This window comes from Cavia porcellus, unplaced genomic scaffold (genome assembly GCF_034190915.1).
Source record: "Cavia porcellus strain 051 isolate PalLab524CR breed Dunkin Hartley unplaced genomic scaffold, mCavPor4.1 scaffold_6, whole genome shotgun sequence".
Classification (NCBI taxonomy): domain Eukaryota; kingdom Metazoa; phylum Chordata; class Mammalia; order Rodentia; family Caviidae; genus Cavia; species Cavia porcellus.
In genome coordinates this window covers 101,290,770-101,312,714 of record NW_026947489.1, presented here as the reverse complement: position 1 = coordinate 101,312,714, position 21,945 = coordinate 101,290,770, and the positions used below count along the sequence as shown (strand labels likewise).

Below are 21,945 nucleotides of genomic sequence, written 5' to 3'. Positions count from 1 at the left end.
TGGGCCAACCACATCAAGCTGGTAGCTTTCCTCCAGGAGGGAAGCACAGGAGTGAACTTTGATTTCATTTTAGGAAGAAACAATAGCAAATAAATGCTTTTTGTTGGCCTTTTCTTTCTTGAAGACCTGCTTGTTGTACCATAGACTAACTAGCTCCATCCTGTTTGGATTTAGGTTTGAGAGAATTAAAGTGAGTAGTAGCAGAGAGGGGATTCCTGTGAACACCTTCTTTGACCCAAATCTGACGTTTTCAGTGTTAGTGGGAAAGCTAACGACCACACTGTCTGAGGCTTGCCCTAAAGCAATTCTTTAAAGGCACTTACAAGCAGTTTAGTGTGACTATAGGTGTTCTGTTGGATACTGGCTGAATGAGTTACTGCAGGGGTGGTAGTGGAGCTATGTATGAGGAGCATAGTTAATGAATTTAAAGTACATTTCTTAAAACCCAGGTCAGCATTGACTGCTATTCAAATGTCTGTCTGTTTTCTTCCCAGGCTCCTCTTTGTCACCTCCTGGACACTTCCCTCCTGCACTTGGCACTAGGCAGCCCTCTGTTATTTTTGTGGTAACCTGACACTCTGGCCCAGAGCATCCCCTGGCCCCTGGGGGTGAACTGACCTAGAGCTGCCTAGGCAGCTTCCTGTGGCAGCTCCCTTCCCAGGCTGGGCAGCTGCTGAGGCAGTGTCGCTGCCACCAATGAGACCTCAGACTGTGATTCAGCAGGTGGCAGGCCCTGTTCCAGAAAAACAGTGGGTTGTTGAGCTAGAGGCCAGCTCCATAGGGTTTTTGGAAACCATGGGAATATTTTGAAGCCAGTGAACTTCTTGTGCCATATGGGTCTCATCTAGGATATGTCTGAGGTCGCCCTCATAATTGCCCAGATGTGGATGAATTTCTTAAGAGTTGTCAAAATTGTTAAAATATTTCATGTTCAGGTTATTTACTGAACTAAGCCAGGGTTAGGGTGGGGTGCAGAAGTGGATAAGCCCCTGCCTTCTGAAAATTGGTGGTATAGCAGAGGGCAGATATTTAAATAGTAATTATTTAAAAAGTAAGTTCTAAATATTAGTTATTGTTTTATGCATTTGTTTAGCAGTTACATGAAAATTTGAAGTGTTTCAGGCACACACTTGAGCACTTAGCTAAATAAACACTAAACATTGAGCTAAAATAGTGTATATAGTGACTCAGTACTTTGTGTCATCACACTTAATCTTTATAATGAGTATAATGAATAGGCAGTATTATTATATCCAGTTTTGGGTAAAATGAAACTGAAGTACAGTAAATAACTGGGGAAGTTTGAAATTCATACTCTTTGGTGTTCTAGGACGGCAGCAGATATTTTGATGTTTTGACAACCTGTCAGGTACAGGTATGAGGAGCTGTTAAACATAGAAATGCTGAGGAGCATATGCACAAGCTGGGAAATATTAATCTAAGAGAAATTAGAGTACTAAATACGTTATTGGAAGTGTGTTTAAGACTGAAACAATTTCCCTGAGAGAAGTCTGCTAAGGTTCCCACAGGACAGGCTGGTGGCTTTGGCTTTGAAAAGACTGATAGACATTCATAAGACAGACTGCCAGGGACAGGCAATGCATCTGAACGGAGGACCTGGGCACTTGGAGGGATTAAGACAGTAGCCAGCTTTACCCCGGCACTGAGAAATGGGCACAGGGTCAGAATATAGGGTTCCTGGACAAGTAGCTGGGGTAGCAGGCTGAGGTCAGGTGTGGAGGGCCGAGAGTGCCATGCTGTAGATTTGAGGACTGAAGAATGAATTGGTTATGATACAATCCTATTTCCATTTTAAGGAAATGTCTCTTGGCTGCAGGCTAGGGCAGAGAGCTTCACTAAAAATACGTGTCCTGGTAATTCCAGTTCAGTACTATTGGCGTCAGGGCCTAGAATCCTAAACTTTGAAGACACCTTGTGTCGCCCAGGCTGAGGGAACTTGGTAGAACCATGTTATTGGCAGTGGTGATGATGGGAGGGGCCAGAGCCTCGCCCAGCTTAGAGAAAAGGTAAGGTCTTCTCTCTGCAAAGGAGTCAAGTTAGTGGGGCGGACTTGAAGAGAGGCGGTCAAGAGGACAGGTTAGGTCTGGAGAGCAGGTGAAAGCGTGACTTCCGTACTCTCCTTTGAGTGCAGGTTCTCTCAGATGTGGAATTTCTGAGAGGGGCTGTGGGACTGAGCTCTCTCAGGGATCCAGGAGCTCTCATCCCACCCTCACCCCCATAGGCATGTTTTGATTAGAGAAGAGATCCTGAAAGGGTTGGCACTCACTGTGCCAGGCTGTGGGTTTCTTTTTCTTTCAGTGTTGGAGATTGAACCCAGGGCCTTTCACACATGTGAGGCAAGTGCTCAGCCACTGAGCTGTGTCCCAGGGCCCTGTCTTGGTCACAGGTTTCCTTTCAGCCTCTCAGATCACATTTGTAAGTGGAGTTACTGTGAAGTAGTTGAACCGAGAGGGAATCAGTTCTAGCAAATTTGCTTGAGAGGAGGGAGGGCTAAATGTGTGATTGGAAATGGGTTTAATTTGATTCACGATAAGGTACTGAGGGTTCGCTCTCCTCATCCTGTACCAGGGTTAGTAGAATCTGTAGGAGGAAGATCCTAGAAGGAAATACGTCCCCCTCCTCTTTTTTGTGTATGCCTCGTGGAGCTGCAGAAATGTAGATTGAATCAAGATGTGGCCTTTGCATTTTTTCATTGGAACAAGTGACTCATGGGTGGGAGTAAAGATGGAGAGGAGGGTGTGAGTGTGTTTGAGAAGAAAAAGGAGTTGCCAGCTGGGGATGGCTGTCCTTCAGAGCACCCCAGGCTGGGGGAAGGTGAAGGCAGAAGTCAAAAATGGGTCCCTGGATGAGTGGATACCTCAGCGGTTCTGTCAGTGCCTCTCTTGGGCTGGGGGTCTTGCATCACCACACGCACTCAAGTGCTTGTGGACTACTCGATGCAAGCCTGTGCCCACACTTGGTGCTCACAGAATATTTGTTCACTTGTGTGAATGGCTTATTGTCTGACGAGGGAACAGCAAGTTTTACCCACTTAGCCTGCCCCAACCAACCTCCAGCCAGAGTGCTAAAGATCTTTTCTGTTGACTTTGAACTTGGTGTAAACCAAGGAGCAGGTAGGTTTCCATTTGGAGGACAGGGAGTACCATGAGGTTGGGGCTTAATTGGTCCCTGAATTCTTTCATCTTTGACAAAGTGAGACCTGTCTTAGCAGCTCCTCCATCATTGTATCATGTAAGCGGCAGATTGTATTTCTTATTTGAAGGGTAGGGATTTAGTTTATTGGAAACTTACGGATGTTAATGAGCAGGCATTGTTTTTGGTTAATTTGTGCATTAGCCTGTATGGGCTTTTGCTAGATTTTGTACAGTGTGGCACACACAACATGTTGATAAACGTGAGTGACTGAATAAGAAGGGAAGGGTAGCTTCTGTCCCCGGCTGGGGTCAGGCATGACCATAGTCTAAGTTCATAGCCTCTCTTTGGGGCCAGGAGAATAGAATGATGTTAGTGCTTGAAGACAGAGGCCAATGAGCAATTTATTGGAAGAAATGAATGAATGGGCTACTGAGCAGAGTTAATCCTGTGGTTCTGAGTTGTTTAAGCAAACATAACTATATACACTGTTAGTGTCTTTATGGATTGTCACGCTCTTGCCTTTATAAACTTAGAATGCTTAAGGGACATGCCACATTGTAATATTTGAATTTATTTAGGGAACTATTATGGCCTTGGACCACATTAAAGATGCTTCGATTGAAATTTTCTGATTGCAGATTTGTAAAATGATCAGTTCTTTATCATTTATTCCCACCAGTAGACAGAGAGACAGACAAATACATGCATAAATCCTTAGGAGTGGCTCACACAGCCCTGGTGTTTTTGCCCATTCTGTGAAGCATTCCATTTTCTGCACTTGGCTTCTGAACCCCACTGTGATACAGCCTAGCTTCAGTCCTTCTGCCTCTGCCCCAGTATTTCTGCTTTGCATTCTTTGCCAGACTTCTCCAAACAGAGCTTCCTGTTCTATGCTCTCCTGGTCATTAGCTGCATAACTTGCTCCCTCTCCCAAACTCTGACCTGTAGGACAGAAAAGGCTCCTGTTTCTATGCTCCAGCAGTACTATAAGTATTCCCCCAGTGCAGCATGTGACATCTTAGTCATTCATTCGTTCGTTTGCATTCAGTATCATTTTGAGGGATCAGTTGGTATGTATAAGGCACTGTGTAAAATGTCAAGGATAGAAAAGTCACTAAAGGCATAGACTCAGTTCTTAGAGATCTTAGCACTTGGCAGGGGTGACACATGTGCAAATCATTCCTGTATGGTGGATGAGTTTAAGTCCAGATTTACTGGCCTGCTAAGGTGCTGCCTGTGGGAACGTAGGGGTACAAGAGATCAGGTTAAGCATCCAGCCTGGGGTGTGTGTGTGTGTGTGTATGTGTGTGTGTGTGTGTGTGTGTGTAGTTTTGAGATCATTAATCGTATTTGTTCTCTGTAAGACAGGATGCTTGCTCAGATCAGGAGTATAACATCTTTGTTTATATCAATTTCTACCACTTGGTACATTGGTGGGGGAGGCATTCAATAATACCTCTTTAAACTGAGACAGCTAGAAGAAGTGAAATCATTTCACTTTCATGTTGACACCCATCTTGTTTCAGAATGAATTTAAAGTAGCTTGCAGGACAGTAAAGCAACATAAAAGTAGGGAGGAAAGGAGATGACCCAGATGAAGGCGAGGACCAGTGTGGACTGGGAAGGAAATGAAACTCACAGACCGACTGAGGCTCAGTGCACTTTGGTACTTAGTGAAAAAAGGGAAGGCTGCTCTGTTGATTACAGGCTGCTCTTTTTTTTGGGGGGGGGGGTGGATTATAAAGAGTAGTATGTGACATAATGAACAACATGCTCAGTGTCTTGGACTAAATCCAGTGACTAATCTCATAGGATGCTGCTTCCCATTAACTCTTTGTGTGCTGATGGCAGCCCATAAAAGTATCATTCAGGAAAAGCAAAAATTCATTTAGAGCTATGAAATAAATTTTCTGTAAGGATACTGTAGAATCAGAAAGGTATGGAAACAGTGTTTTTTGAAGGGGGAATGTTTTTTTTCCCCAATTTTTAGTCAAGTGCAAGCAACACTGCATGCATTGAGTCTTAACGTTTTTCCATTGTGAACACACTGGCTCCCTAGCCACTGGTCTGCAGCAACATGGCCAGAACCTTAGAAGCCTTCCAGTCAGTATTCTCAACTCCACTGAAGGACTGTCTCCCCCTGCTTTGAGTGTGTGTGTGTGCGCATGTGTGTGATTTTTTTTGTAGTGCTGAACATTAAATTCAGGTCCTCACACATGCTAGGCAAAGACTGAACCAATATAGATTAGTTTTGTCAGTATTTGAACAGTAGGAATGAATGTTTTCCTTTGTATCTGGTTTATTTCACTCAATATTACCTTTGTGAAGTTCACCTATTTTGTTACAGTAATTGTTTACTTTTTTATTATTATTATTTTTTGGTACTGGGAATCAAACTCAGGACCTCATGCTTGCCAGGCAGGTGCTGTGCTGCTGAGCTAAATCCCTAGCCCTGACTAGTAATTGTGATTCATTTATTCTCATTGCTGTATAGTAGCAATGTCTCAGAACTTTTGAGGGGAGGAAAAGGCTTTCTGTCTGTGCTGCAGAACGTGTGGCCACTATCCACATACGGCTCCTGAGTTCACAAAACATATTGTGGTATGCTTATCAGTTTTATAGTACTTGCGTACTGCCCAAGAGTTTTTCAGAATGCTTATAACCAATGTACCCTCTTGTCAGTGATCTTTGAGTTTTAGGTGTTCCATGTTCCTGATATCACTTGATATTATCTGTCTTTCATTTTAGCTGGTGTAGTGCCTGGGTTTGATGTCACTTGGTTTTAATTTGTGTTTGTTTGATAACTAGGTATGCAACTCCCCTTTTATTAGCCATTTGGTTATCATTGAACGATAGCAACTTTTTACTTTTTATCCCCTTATGTTGTTGATTTCTTTTTCTTTTCTTTTTTTTTTTTTTTTGTGTGTGGGGGTCTTTTTCATTTTTTTCGGTACCAGGGATCGAACTCACGACTGCCTGCTTGCAAGGCAGGCGCTTATGCCGCTGAACTAAATCCCCAGCCCTGTTCTCTGATTTCTTACTGTTTTGTGAGAATTCTTTGTATATTAAGGATGTGAGTCCATTGACTAAATGTGTTGCAAAGATCTTTATTTTGTGGTTAGCTTTTCTTTTTCTTGGTAGTTCTTTCAGTGTTAGGAAGTTCTTGGTAATAGTACAGTCCAGTTTTTGATTTTTGAGGTCTCACTCTTCTGTTTTTGGCCTTGAATTCCTGAGCTCATTTAATTCTCATTCCTGAGTGTCCTAAGTAGCTGGGAGTATAGGCACATGTCAGTATATCTAGCTACTTGTTGTCCTTTCAAAGTAATATTTGCCTAGTTTAAAATTACTTAGATACTTTACTGGGCTTCTTCTAAATTATTTATCATTTTAATTTTTACATTCAGATCTAAAATTGATTATATAGGGTTAAGAGCTTTTATATTAAAAAATACATCAATTTAATCTGACTCATTTATTGAAAGACAAGTTTTTACTGAGAGCAGTGCACTGTTATCTTTGTCACTATTGAAATGAACATATTTGACTGAGTTTGTTTCTAGACTGTTTTGATCCATTGGTCTATTTCATGCATATCATGCCAATGGCACACTGTTAATGACTAAGCTTTGCAAGGAATTTTAATGCAGGTTTCTATAAGACATTCAGTTTTGGTTTTTCTTCTTTAGTATTGTATAAGAGCTGGACTTATTCCAAAAGGATAGTTTTGCCTATTACGTTGTTCCATTTTTATCCAATGTTCTTTTGTTATATGATATTGCTCCTAGAAGTTTCATAGTGTGTTTCTGCTCCCTAGGAGTTTTATGATCTTATCTTGGGACTCAAAAAATATGATTTGGGATGGTTATCAGGATCTGCATGCTCAGATTCATTAGAAATGGGCAGGGATAGATAAGCCACACCCAATACCCATACAAGAAAATAATTGCTTGAAACCTACTGTGATGAAAAATATGTAGTGGCACATCCTGTTCTTAATTACTTTAGTTGGCAGCAAAGAGGATTCTTTTCCTCCTGGGAGTGTGAGAGCTTAGATTGTGGATCTTCTGCTCTAAGTGCTGATGAGATCCATGTGGGTTGATTGGGTTTTTCAGAGAACATTTGAGTCTCAGTGTATGTGGTAGAAGAATGAGAGCAGAGCTAGGTCTTCACTGAAGTGCCATATTGATTCAGGCTTTCCATGTTGACTAGTTAATGACCCATGGAGAAGTGAACTGTGGATTTACTTTTTACCTTTCCACTGTGTCCAGCATGCCCATGTAAATAATGTCGGATACATGGAAGTATGGCTGGAAAGAGAGAAGTATCCTAAGTCATGGAAGCTAGAAAAGAAGGCCCGCCTACCATTTCTGCATGCAGAGCTGCAGGACCATTTCTGATGCAACACAGTAAGAGTTGTGAATCAGCCAAGGGGGCCGCATCTGAGCAGGTCAGCTGTTGGGTCCTGGAGTGACTCCAGAGCCAACATATCATTAGGTTGGCTGGCAACAGACTGTAACATTGGGTGAGTCTCCACTGGCTTTCTGTAAGCAGGAATGACTCTCCAGGTCTTTACCCATAGATTTGCCACCCAGGAGAATGCTGTGTTGATACAGGGCTCTTTGTAGGTAGTCCCTCAGCATGTGGCTATCATGGACTCCTTGAAATGCTTGTTGTAGGGTTTAGCCAAACACAATGTATGTATTTATCAAGTATGTTGATATCTTAAAGTGAGCTACTTTTTTTTTTTTTGAGACAGGATCTTGCTTTGCAGTTTAGGCTGGCATTTAATTCACTTATGTAGCCCAGGCTAGCCTCAAACTCTAAGTGACCTTCCTACTTCAGCCTCCTGAGTGCTGGGATTACAGGTGAGCATCAACACCCCTAGCAAGCTATCTATTGACATTTAATTTATTATCACTATGATTGAAAATGCTAAAATAGGGGCTGGGGATTTAGCTCAGTGGCATAAGCGCCTGTCTTGCAAGTGTGCAGTCATGTGAGTTTGATCCCCAGTACAAAAAAAAAAGCTAAAATATTCTGGTAATCCAGTGGTGAACCTTACCAGCTGAGAAAGGAGTATTACTTTCCTAATGTTTGCTTCCTTATTTTTAGCAAGCATTATGGTTGGTTAGTTGCCCTAAAACCTGTGTTTACCTGTTGATCTTTTGGAACTGAAGAGCCAGTCCTGGGGTTTCTTTGTGCTTGTACATTTCTCTTTCAAAATACTGACATCCCCATGGGGGCTGGGGATTTAGCTCAGCGGCATAAGCGCCTGCCTTGCAAGCAGGCAGTCGTGAGTTTGATCCCCGGTACCGATAAAAAGGAAAAAGACAAAAACAAACAAACAAACAAACAAAAAAAAAACCAAAAAAAACCTGATATCTGCCTGTGGTGAACCCTTGTGGAGCTTTTGTCTTTTGGAACTGGAAAGAAACTTATGCTTCTAGGTGTGAAATACGATTTCCTAAGGTAAATTGTCCACCTCCTGCAGATTCATGGCTTGGGCGACAGGTCATGCACTCAGCTGAAGCTCATCTTGAAAGTGCTTCAGCTGGATATCAGGCCTTTGCATCAAAATAGTCAGATTGCTTGTCACTGGGTTTGTGGCCTTGTCCTTTTGAAGGTGTTTTCTTCTTTTTTTTTTTTTTTTTTTTTTTTTTTTTTTTTTTTTTTTTTTTTTTTTTTTTAATTTTATTTAAGGAGAAAAGGAAAAAAAAAAAGCAGGGAAAGGGTACAATTTATACAGATTTACAGAAAAAAATGAACAGTAGGAAATCACTAGTTAATGGATTACATATTGTCATCTTAGAAATAATTGTTCAAGTCACAAAATTAAAGCTTGTAAAGTGGACATTCCATCAACGATACTGCAAACAGTTCTGTTCATTGATCCAATAAAACTCTGTGATATCATTTTCTATCTTATACACTTAAATATACATGCAGTTATATAGTTTGGAGCACTTTCTTTTCCTCTCTTTTGTACCATGACTATTACACATTTTGGGTTTCATTGCTCCCACGGTTCTTATTACTTTTTTGGAAGAGAGTAAAACCAAATGTGACATAACAGAACAGAATCGGTCAAGTCAAAAGGGTGGACATAATAGATAATGTAAAAACATAATACAAGGTGATCAACAATGGTTACTATAATGCCTCCCGCTATCTCTAATAGAATTGCCTATATCGTTAGTTATAATACAATTGAACAAAACAGTAAAGAATAAAACCAACAAAACCAAAACATTGGAGACATTGTAGGTCTTCAAAAGTAGATAAAAGTCAACAAGAATGGGCGTCATAATGAATCTCATTATCTTCACAGCTGATGCCTAAACTTTCGAACCTGATACTATCCAGCAAAACAGAATAGGGGAACATCAGTTAAAAACCAGATGGTGAGAGTAATACAGGGCTTTAAATCAAAGTAATGAAAAGTCAAAGTGGGTTACTATAATATATCCTGCTATTTTTTTCCTTTAATTAAAAGGATAAAGATAAAAAAGTAAATAATGGAGTGGAGATTGAGATAAAAGAGGGCATAACAACGAAACAGCGCAGATCAAAACATAACCATTTAAGCAGAATAGTGTTTCACCACCAGATAATTCTAACCTAAAAGTAGTTACTATATTGTCTTTTTTTGAAATCCTTGAGTACAACTTCGTATACTGTTTGAAGGTGTTTTCTGATGAAGGAGAACTCCAATCAGCATGACTGGTGGAGACCAGAGAAAGAAAGGCGCAGGATTTATGCCTCAATGGCTAACAGATTCCTTACTGGGATGGTAAAGGTAGTCCCCCTGAAGGCTGGTAATGTGGAATGGGTCCATCAGAAGTGCATAGCATGAAACCAATCAGAGCTTGTTTTGAGCTGTCACCTGGGCAAATGCTTAGGGCTGATGGAGCAGAGAATTAATCAAGGAATCTCAGGATGGTAATGTTAAGCCCTCTAATGGGGTGCTTAGGTTGGAGGCTTGGTGAGGAGGTATTGGTTTATTGATGGGATTCTGTTGATATGGAAGCAAGTTTTGAAAATGAGGAGTAATTATCCACTCCCTGCTGAAAGTAGAGAAAACCTTGTTGACAATCAGAGGCATGTAACACCCAGGGTCACTGGGTGTTACTGCTGAGGAGCTAATGTGGTCTCAGTTCTCAGTACCTGCCTTTCCACAGAATTTTGCTGTCCCAGACAGGGAGACATATTCTGCAGCTCTGTCTCTGGTGGCTGTAGGCAAATTCCAGTCTGCTGATTCTCACCTGGATTACTCAGGCCACTTGTTACCAAAGTTGACTAGTGTCTGAATTGGTAGGAAAATAATTACATGCTCTGCTTTACATATGCAAAAGCAATTAACCATCATTATTGCCTGACATTCCTCCCAACTGCCCAGGGAGGTGAGTCAGTATCATCACTATTCATTAGGAATTAATTAGCTGTGCTTGATGATGTCAGTCATGGCAGAGATGAGAATTCAGCACTGCCTGCCTCCCACTGTGTAGCAAAGCTGTAGGTTGAGTTTGGTTCCTGGGGAATACTCACCCCAACTGGAGAAGTGACTCCAAGATTCCGATTCTGTGAAGCATAGGATTTTGAGTGACTTCAGCTTAAATCTGTGGATCTTCTGGGGAGAGGATAGTACCCACAGTGGTAGAGCAGTGATGAAATAAGATCCTGTCGCAGTGCTTACTTAGATCTGGTTCATTGGAAGTGGGATTTAGATTTGAGGCACCAAGTCATGTTGGAATAAAGCATTCCTCTCCCCTTTTGTTGGAAGGCAGCTTCTCTCTTACAGAAAAATTTTGGCTTACATTAAGATCACAGTGACCTTCAAGCCATCAAATGCTTGGTGGAGTTATGTACTATAAATACCAATCCAAACACCTGACTCTCCTTTAAATCCATGCACCATGCCGACTTTTGCAAAGGCCGGAGGTAATAGGTATCTCGGTGCTGAGCTTTCCACCCATTTCCATTCTACATTTCTTGTGTCTTTCACTCACCTCAGATTTGCTTTGCCATGCTGCTCCTTTGGGATTTCTTTCTTGGCCATTTTCCTGGCTTCTGGTCTATATACCTTTATTGCTTTGTCTCCCTTATAGTTTTCTTATAGCTGTCACCCTGTGGATTTCCTCTTCCTTGGGGGTCAAAAGCAAAGAAAGATAGAGGACATAAAATACTCAACCTTAAAACAAGATTTACTTGTGACAGAAGCAGCTTACCTCTTTGAGAGGACTCAAGAGTTTTTTGTCCTTCTGTCATAGAATAGCCATTAGTTTTTAGTGATGATTGATTGGTATATCAGAAGTTGGCCCAGATAGTTAACCAACTCTTATTTTCCACACTGTACCAGTCTTAATGCATCTTCCTAATGTGATTATTCCCCCCCCCCCCTTTTTGTCTTTTTCCTTTTTATTGGTACCGGGGATCGAACTCACGACTGCCTGCTTGCAAGGCAGGCGCTTATGCCGCTGAGCTAAATCCCCAGCTCCTCTTCCCCCCCTTATTTTTGTGTGCTGGGAATCAAACTCAGGGCTTTGAGGATGCTAGGCAAGTGCTCTACTATGGAGCTACATCTCAGGTTTGTGGTAGTTTCTTTAGGGCTCTCGTAGTATTCATTTGAATCTTTTGCCAGTCAGTGTGAGGGAAGAAAAAGTAGCCAAAATGCTTCTCCTTCTCATGGAAAGTTTGTGGATAAGCTTAGTCATGTTGTTATCAAAGAGCATTCGTGCCATCTGGTTTTTGGTTGTTTTATTCAGTGAATATTTGGGTACCAGGTATTGTACCAGCACTGGGGATACTGCAATGAATGTAATGGTCTTTCTCCTCAGAGACAGTGGAGTATAGGCAAGGGATCAATAACTTACTGAATTCTATTATAGGTAGAGTCTATGGGAATACAGAGCAGTGAATGATGGGGTTGGCTTCCTTCAGGGTTGACGATGGAGACTAAGGTTCATGGGGCCTACACAATGTTATGAGATCCTGGTTTACTTAGGTGGACAAAACCCTAACTCCAGTCTTGTGTTTTCCCACTGCCTCAGAGACTACTAAGGTTAAAACAAAGAATGGATTTTTTTGATGAACCCAAATGTTTAGTGGCATTTCATTAATCATTATGGTTGGTTAAAACTAACCCTTTTATTTAAAAGCCTTTAAATCACTTAAAAGTGGAGAGATGCTGCATGGGGAGAGACTTATGGGAATAGATGAAAAAAGCTGCGAGATCCCATGTCCCACCTTATCCCCTTCTGCCTGTGCAGGTGGTACCAGAAGCCACACACTGACTGTTCTCCCCCTTTATCTCCATCCAGCCACTCATAATAGAATGTGTGGGCCCAAAGCACATATGATGTCATGCTCCTGGACTCTTGTGACTGTTCCCGAATTGTCAGTGGGAATTGTGAAAGGATTATCCATTTACAGAGTGTGTCTGCTGGGGCAGCGAGCAGGGTACTCGGATTACTGGTAACAGCTGCTTTTGGAGTTTATTGTAGTGTGGCTGGGAAGAACTTTAGGAAAAGAGCAGCTTCCAGAAGAAAAGTGTTTCTGGTGGAAACTGAGGCACTTGGGGCTGCATGATACCCGTGTATTTTGAGGTCTGTTATCAATAAGCAGGACTTCCTGTGTGCTTTCTTTCCTTGGAGGTATTCTGTGGAACGTTTGCTCCACTGAACTACCCTGCCCTTAAGCATGTGAAAACTATTGAACCGATGAAAAAATTTGGTTTTGAAGGGTACTAGTAATAAAGGTGTTTGTCATCAATTTAAATTTCCCACAAGATAATCTTAAAGACTTTAAGAAGATCCTTTGTAGATTGGTTTCCCAAAGTGAACCCTTAGGGAAAGTGCAAGTCTTTGTTCACCATCTTATTTTTAGCAGGTACTTTGACATCACGAAGCACAGATCACCCTCTAGGGAAGATGGGCTTGAATTAAGTGCCTGTTCATTGCTTTAGGGATGGTAGAGTACCTTTACCATCTCACTGGAACTTTGTGGTAGCCCTAAGGGGTAGGTCTTTCCACCCCTTAATGATTTTTTTGTATTTTAAACTTAATTTTTTGTCTCCATTTTACAAGTGAGAACTTGCACTTCTGAGTGATTAACTAATACAGTTTGGGTTGCGAACTCTGGAACCCAGCTCAATTTGCATCTTAATACCACCCTCCCAAGATTCCTCTAGCCTGAAATGAAGGGAAGTGGACTGTGTTACTCAGAAAATATATGCAAACTGGAGATCCTGACCCTGTAGTACAGACATTCTGTATATGAGCCACTTGATTAGATACTTATCTTGGTATTAAGTGGGTGCTTATTGCTGTACATTCAAAATTCCAGGTGGATTTGAGTGCTAATTAACTAGCTCTACACATTTTTAGGATACTCTTAAAGTGTGTCTGGTGCCCTCAGAGCCACTGGATCCAAGAACAGTTTGCAGGATGAGACGGAGTTGGAGCTGAGGCACAGAATGCCAGAATGGTTATTTCAGTATCCAGGATGGGGAGCGTTTTTTCAGCCAATGCTAGTCTTGTGATCGGAAACTTTCTGCCCATACAGGGCTCATCTTACAATTGGGTTGTAAAACCATGGGCCTGAATAACCCTGCAGATGATGTATCTGGTGGTTTCTGGGCTGTGTCCAGAGTAGGTAATTCCATCCTGCTGAGCCAGTTGACCAAATCACAAGAGCCTGGATGGAGTTCTTTCCTTTGCAGTAAGCGAATCAGAACTTGGGAGTGTGTAGAACAGTGTCTTTGTTTCCTGAATACATATGGAGCATTCAATGCTTGTAATCTCATGTTCCCCTAACAACCAAGGATGGTGACTCCAGGCCTTGGAAGTAACCAGAGCGGTGTCCATAAGACTCCACGTGAGGGTTCCGCAGTGGTCTGCCTTCGCCCAACAGTTCAGCTGTCAGAACAGCTTTCCTCACGTTGAGTCAGAATCTTCTTAGGAGCATCCACAGATGGGCTTGCCTTGCCCTAGGTGACAGCTCTTCAGGGGCTGTTCAGTATTTGAGGACAAAGGTCTTTGCAGAAAGGGTTTAGAAGGATCCTACTAGCTGTGGCCCTGGTTAGTGTAAAAAAAACATAACATTTAATAGGAATAAATGTAAACTCCTGGGTTTAGCTCTGAAACCAATTGCATAAGAATCAGGATTCAGGAACAGCCCCATAGAGGTGGGAGTTTGGAGGCCTTCAGGATCCCGGGTTCAGCTGTGGGTACCATTGACTGATACTTGTGGACAAACTGAAATATATTCAGTGGGCAGAGGGACCATGGTGTCCACTCTGAAAGATAACCAGGACCTGCACTTTGTCCCCCGCATTCCTAAGTGTTTTGGGAGACATGTGCTCCTTTAAGGGATGAATACACCTTCAAGGGTAAGGGGAGTAGAAGTTAGTCCTGAAATGACTTTTGAAAGCTTGATGGACGGGAGAATTTCAACATGCCAGTGTGGAGGTGGAGTCTTGAGGAAATAGTGGGTTCTGTCACTGGTTTTGTTCCAGCAATCATGGGGACTGGCTGCTGAGTTTTAGGGGGGACTTGGGGCATTGGATAGGGGGGTTGTTGGTATCCGCGGGTCTGGTTACTCTGTGGCTTTCAGTTGTGTGGTATTTTCTCTAGGCAAACAGAGCTCCAGCCCCCCAGCCACTTCTCTTTGCCTTGGATTCCATCCTTCTGCTATATAGTAGCAGAGCCCTGGGGACATTTACTACTACTACTACTGCTCCTATTTTTTTTTTGAGATGGGGTCTTGTTGTGTAGTCTAGCCTGGCCTTGAATTCACTGTGTAGCCCAGGTTGGCCCAGGTTCACTTGTGGTAACTGAAAGAGTTGCTGGCCCAGATGAAACACTGTAACCAGAAAAGGCTGCAGCTAAACTCCTCCCCCCCCTGCCCCCTTTGCACTTGATTGTAACCCTATATCCCCATCCTTAAGGACCTGTGCGCCAATGAGATACCTGTGCATCTCTAATGGCATTAGGGTGCTGCCCTAAGCTTAGGCTATTTAGATTCCCCCACGCCACGTGTCCGGGGGAGTTCGCCAGAGGGAGTTCGCCAGAGAGAGAGAGAGAGAGACCACCCGCCCCGGGTGCAGAGATGCTGCGCCCGGGGCCGGAGGCGGGGGGCCCCCTCCCCGCATTCCCGGAATAAAGCCACCGCTGACCACTACTTTCACGGCCGTCTGCTCCATACCTCCCACGGACTTCTCCTCTCCTCCCCCTTCTCTCAGACCTAACAGTAACATCTTGCCTCAGCCGCCTGAGTGTTGGGATTATAGGTGTGCACTACCATACCCCATTCAGTGTTTATTTTATTTTATTTTTTTCTTTTTTTTTTTTTTTTTTTTTTGTCGTTTTCTTTTTTTATCGGTACCGGGGATCGAACTCACGACTGCCTGCTTACAAGGCAGGTGCTTATGCCGCTGAGCTAAATCCCCAGCCCCTCAGTGTTTATTTTAAAATTCGGTTCCCTGGAGTGAAATGATTCTGTCCTGAATGCCAGGAGTTCAAGACCTGGACTGGGGTTCTGTGTGTGTGTGTATGTTGTTTTGCTTTTATTTTTTCGTTTTGTTTGGGAAGAGGGTGGGCTAACCTCTACCAAAGAGTTCCTTTCATTCTCATAATTTCTCCAATAAGCTGCTGTGGCAATCAAACAAACTCTTGGGTAGTGAGTAGTTCAGTTTGAACTTTAGAAGACTCTTAGATCCCAACACAAAATGTAATAGTTTGAGAATTCAAAAGGCCCACACTCCAGGCATTGCAGAGTTCATCTGGGGGTCATTCACAAAATACTTTCTTGTGGCATAATTTAGACCTTAGCATTTGGTAATCTTTGAAGTCCCTTGTAAATGTACTTGTGTTGGTAAAGAGCAGTGAATATTTTGCCGACAGGTTCTCTGAAGGGTAGTTCGGTGGCAGCATTTAAAGGCAGACAACCTGAAGGGTTTTTTTTGGTTGTTGTTTTAAAACTAGTGCTACCAAATCAAAAAAGAGAATTTGTTGGAAAGAGAAGCCAGAAGTACCCATTAGCTAGGTCATTAATTGTGTAATATTCCTCTTGAGTGTCTCCACCTGGGTGCTTTGAGATCCATAGTGGGGAGGGCCGGGGAATCAGATTCAGCTAGGACACAGAGGAAACAGAGGTGGGCTGCTTGCTGTGGTCCACCGGCACCTGCTTCCTTCCTGGGTGTCTCTTGTAATATGGTGCAGACTCAAGGAGGGGTGGAAAAGGGGAGGAACAGTGGCCACACCAAGCCCTCCCTATTAGGCTTCTGACTCCCTTTTTCTGTCAGTCAGTAGGAACAGTTCGGAACAATTCTTTCCCCTCTTTTTGGGAGGGCTTTGAATTAATGACCTAATGGCTTCCCAGCAAAGGAATATTGATATGTTAGTGTTCAGGACAGCAGGAAGTGCCGGATTAGATCATTTTCACACTGGTGTTATGCCAATGTGACATTCGTTTAGAAAGCTTTATCCATTCCTGACCATAGGTTACATGCATAATGGAAGGGGAATACATTTTTGAGAAAGATTTCTTTGGGTTGTGTAATTCGCAGTGCCTCAGAAAAGTAAAGGACCGTTGCCCCAAGCTGCTGCTGCTGTTTTCATGTGGTCAGGAGATCAGAGTAGGCCACGCAGTGAAGCGAAGCGCGTCACGTAGGTAGAGCCTGTTTTCCCTGGTGCGCCAGGCCCTCATGGTAGGTGTTGTAGAAAAGTGGGGCTGGGGCCAGCTTGGCTCTTGCCTCAGGGTTGTATTTTAGGAGAAGCGTGGCATGCTAAGTCCGGAGGATGCCAGCAAATGTCCAGCTCAGGTGGTATGGCCGACTCAGTAGGGTCCTGCCACTATTTTGCGTGTTGTTGATCTCATATTGAAATGTTTTGACATTTCAGTGAAGATCCCAGTTGCTATGATGAAGCTGACATCTTCTATTTACTTGATACTCTTCTAAGCAACTTGTTCTGCTGTAGAACTTTGACTGTCATTGAACCGAGTGCCCTGGTAGATAGTAAACGTTTAATCAATGATTTTCCTCTAAACCTCTCCAAATGTGCAAGGCCGGGGAATGAGTGGTCTTCTTAGGTGAACATTTCCTGTCATCTGTGATGATTATCCAGCTCTGCCTGCTGCTGTATTTCTGTATGAGTCCTTAATATGCTACATAAGAAGAAGGCCAGTTGGATCTCAGAATTCTATATTCTTCACTAGGAGTTATTCTCTAAGCAAGGCGAGTGGCTGAAGAACATGCTGCAGAATTAGCAATAACTGTGTGTTTGTGGTTAGCATGGCCTATACTATTTAGTGATCATACTGTTTTGTGATTTCTCTTTTAGGCTTATTTTCTTGAAAAGGCTCCAGGCTTCGGCTTGGAAAATCCAACCGCCAAAATTGAGCCCAGCAGCTGGAGCGGCAGCGAGAGCCCTGCCGAAAACATGGAAAGGATGAGTGACTCTGCAGATAAGCCGATTGACAATGACGCAGAAGGAGTCTGGAGCCCCGACATTGAGCAGAGCTTTCAGGAGGCTCTGGCTATCTATCCGCCATGTGGGAGGAGGAAAATCATCTTATCAGACGAAGGCAAAATGTACGGTAAGTGGCTTGGAACGCTGCTTTGAAATACCACAACCCACTGCATGGCAGGGGAGAGATTCAGCTGGCCTTCTCATGAATCTTTTCATTGGATTGGATTCAATGATCCTTGCAGAATTATAGTTGCTCATCTGCAAAACCAAGGCTTGGCTAAAGAGAAGTATCAATGAGGGACCACTGAGGACTTATTTGCTGGACATTTTTTTCTGTGCCTGTGCAGTTGTTACATCAGAAGTGCTTGAGGTCCAGGTAGCAACACAGGTAGTTGCAGTGGAATATGCAGAAACCACAGGTGTAGACAAGTTCTTCAGTACGGAGGATCAGTCTAAAGGGAGCATGGTAACTGCGGTGGGGGACAGGGGCCCTCCTGCTGAGAAATCTCTTATTTTTCTCCCCCCAGCCCCCAGAAGAGCCCATAATCTAACCTAGATGTACGTATAAGAGCTACTCTTTTTAAAAAGCCAGCACTTATTTTTTTAAAACAACTCCTTACAGGCCAGATAAACCATACTCATGAACTTAATCAGTTCTGAACCTCCTCTTACTCAGCTTTGCTGCTAGAGAGGCATTACCCAGCCCGGCTCCCCTTAGCACTTTTCCCCTCTGCAGAGGCACAGTCTGTTCTGAGTGCAGAGGGCAAGACCAATTAACCAGTCAGTTTAGGGTGCCAGGGGCAGCACCAAGTACCCATCTAGTCACCAAAGGCTTGTCTGCTGGGTTTGTGCAACACCCCCCAGTCCCTACTCCTTTCGGTAAATGTGCCCAGCTGCAGACCTGCATGTTCTGGCTGTATACCTTTTGGGAAGCAGATGGCAGGTGGTTATTCTTGTACATTCTGCTTGTCTAATTGGGCACATGGAGTTGACAGAGTTTACACTGTGGCTGGGTCTAAAGAGATGTAAACAAATAACCTCAACTCAAGGAGAACCGGCTCTGCAACTTACCTGAGGTTGTTAACTTATCACAAGAGTGATTTATTCCTGAATAATTTGAACTCTTTTCTATAATAGGGTGTTGTGCCTGTAATCTTGGGCTTCCTCTCTCAGGAGCCGTAGGAGGCTACAGCTCAAAGTAGTACACTGCAGAGGGGAAAGCAGATGGTAGTGCAGCTGCCACCAGCTGTGCCCCCGCCCCAACCCTCCCCCCATCTTGGATGATGTAATGGAAACAAGGAAGGTTTTGCTTTCTGCAGCACTGGCGTCTCGCAGCCTACCATACACAGCAGAGTTGGAGGACCCAAACCTTCAGCATTTGTTTTAGGCTCTCATCACACATTTTGTAGCCAGTGACGCTTTATATCTAGTGAAATGGAGTCAGTATGAAACACCTTCCCTGCTGTGGGGAGAAAGTTTTAGGGCCTTGGGTATCTTTGTTTTGGTCCTGGCTCTGCTTCTTTAGCCTGGCACTTTTGCTCACACAGGCCTGTCCTCACACCTGAAGATGCAGCTTCCCTCTCTGTAAGGCAAGAAAAGTGCTTTGACCTTTGAGCCCCAGTGAAAGTGACTGTCAGGTGTAGTGAATGGTGGCTTTAGGATACTACCTTATACAGCTACTTCTTACTTACCCAGTAATTGTTCTAATGTAAAATAATGGCACACAGTTGGAGAAGCCTAGCTGGGAATAACACTGCATTTCACTTTGTCCCAGGAAAGGCATTTTCCCCCTCTGGAGTGGGTTTTGAGGCTAAGAATACAATTTAGAACAAAAGCTAATTTTTGTTAACTCCAGTTTTATTTCGTTCTCCATTGAGATTCTACGTTTTCAGTAGCAGCCATGGTAGATTTGACCAGTTCTGTTGAACTCAATTTTAGAAATACTTTTTTTTGTGAAAATAATTGTGTAGGAGTCCCCATGGGTAATTGTGTCTCAGAGACAGCAGACTAGGAAGATGAACGGTGAGAAACTGGATTTGAGTTACTTTGTCATCGAATTTGAATAGTTTTATCCTTGGCTTTGGTTCCTCCCACTCTTTGTTTAAAAAAAATGATGGTAAAGTAGGTGACGTCTGTGTTCTGTTAGACTTTTGCTTTGTTTTTGGGTCTTTTTCCTTTTTATCGGTACCGGGGATCAAACTCATGACTGCCTGCTTGCAAGGCAGGCGTTTATGCCGCTGAGCTAAATCTCCAGCCCCTAGACTTTTGCTTTTTAAGGTGTGGTGATTTGGGAATTTGTAACTCAGCAAAGCGATCAGTTATTGGGAAACGTGGTGCTGGTGGAGGGAACATGTCTGTAGCACCTGGATATTTAGATTCTGAGTGTTTTCTGAATGCATACCTTTTTGAGGTATGGATTCACTTTCAAGTCAACATGTTTATTTACTGACTCTGTTGATGGTCAATCTGATTTAAAATAAGACCCAGATAGTCTTTTTGAGCAAGCCATGTTAGGAATTCCAGCTTGTGTGGGACTTTCTCCAGGGATAGTATACAGCCGTCAGGGTGTAGTTCTGACTGGGTGCATGAGATGTCTGCGCAGCCACCCCAGACTCCCCAGGGAGAAAACTTCCCCACCAGATTCCTTACCTTTGATCAGCTCAAGGGAGCTTCTGCTACATGGCAAGAAAACGTGGTGGCTGGTTGGATTATGGAAGGTGGATTCCTTCAGAGGAACTGCCTTCCGTGTCTGAAAGCTGCCTTTGATTTTCCTGGGAGTCTGAGGATGAGAGGAAGTTGATTGAGGAGCCTGCACAGCGAGGCCTCAGCTACTTGAGAATAGTCACGAGGGCAGTGTGGGGCCAGAGCTACCGTTCCTTGGCTTCTGGCCTGCTCTCCATCATGTATACATGACTGAGGACACAAACCAGACCAGAAAGCAGCGAGCAGTTCTTAAGGTATTAGGAGCATACTTTTCCTCTAAGGGCTTTGAAAATGAAAATATTGGAAGCGTTTGGAATTCCATGCAGTAAAAATCAAAATAATTTAATGTCTTTTAAGTGAAACACCAAGTGTTTTTTCTGTGAGGGGTTATTCTGATGTTTCTGAGCATTTGTAGAGTGCTTTGTGATGTCACTTATCCTGAGCCATTGGAGAAGCAAGGTCGAGTGATTTATTTTGTAATGAAATTTCCTTCGTGGTTGGCAGTAGAGCAAATGCAATCTCAAAGGGAAGGAATGGAAAGCTGTCTTTATGATGAGGTTTTGTCCGTTGGAGGAGATGGTTTAATTCTTTCTGTTACCTTGGTCTTCAGGGGAGCGGGGACTTAATGTAGTTGATCTCTATGTGGATAGATTGCTTTGGCCTTGGGCTCCCAAACATGTAGCAGCAGTTGTCCTTACAGATTACTGTGGTGGGGTAGGGTGGTGTTGAGACCTCCTTTGACTTTGTTCTTAAGGGGACATGTTGTTTGCTCTTTCAGACATTCCCTTTCTCATCTGTCTTCTTTTTTCATTTCTTATCTTATTTTTGCATTGCTGTGTGCTGTTTTTTTTTTTTTTCCCCCCTTCCTTCCCCTGGTAGATGGAGAGTTGGTGGGGTGGGGGGAAGGAGGTAGCAGGAGGACAGGATGAGAGGGAAGTTCTTAGTCAACAAACTTCTCCGAAATTAGATTTCATGGGAGTAGGCTTAGTTTATAACAAAGCAGGGAGCCATGGGAATACCTGGATCTGCATCTTTTGTAACTGAAACACCGGTCTTGCGACGTGGTTGACTCTCCCCTGTAATCAAACGAAGGTTAAGACACAAACCAGCTTGCATGGGTTGTTTTCCATAGGACTTAACAAGGTTTGTAATTATTACAAATCCTAATCCTGCACGTCTAGATTTCAGGCTTTGGGCAAGTTGCTTCACCTTTCTGTGTCTCAGTTTCCTCAGCAGCAAAGGAGCTTAGTTCCTCTCATTGTATTGTTACGAGTATTAAATGAATTAACTGAGATTTGTGATGCCTTCTTCTATGTTTGAATGGCATGTAGTATCCAGTGAGACCTACATGAATGTTTATGAACCAAAAAACAAAGACTCATTCTCTACTTTGTGTTGTGCTGAAAGCTTTACATGTTGTTTCCAACTAATGCTGCTAACGATGCTCTAAGGTTGGGGTTGTGATTGCTGCTCACAGATGAGGAGGCTGAGAAGGGATGGTATACTTGAACTTGGCCAGTATAAATGGTATCACAAGAAGATCCCAAATCCAAGTGTGTCTGATTCTGAAGCCCAGGATCTTTCCACTGTGCTTTTGTTCTTGACAGAGGCCACTGTA

At 43.1% G+C, this 21,945-nt stretch overlaps 1 protein-coding gene across 11 annotated transcripts in view; it reads left to right on the top strand.

Moving 5' to 3' along the window:
• Positions 1 to 21,945, top strand: part of Tead1 (TEA domain transcription factor 1) — a 246,989-nt gene that overhangs the window by 65,157 nt on the left and 159,887 nt on the right. For all 11 annotated transcript variants that reach the window (XM_063251898.1, XM_063251892.1, XM_063251890.1 and 8 more), the window contains exon 2: positions 17,496 to 17,751. In XM_063251898.1, coding sequence (XP_063107968.1) covers positions 17,595 to 17,751 — 157 coding nt within the window. In that variant the 5' untranslated portion in view covers positions 17,496 to 17,594. The remainder of the gene's footprint in view (positions 1 to 17,495; positions 17,752 to 21,945) is intronic.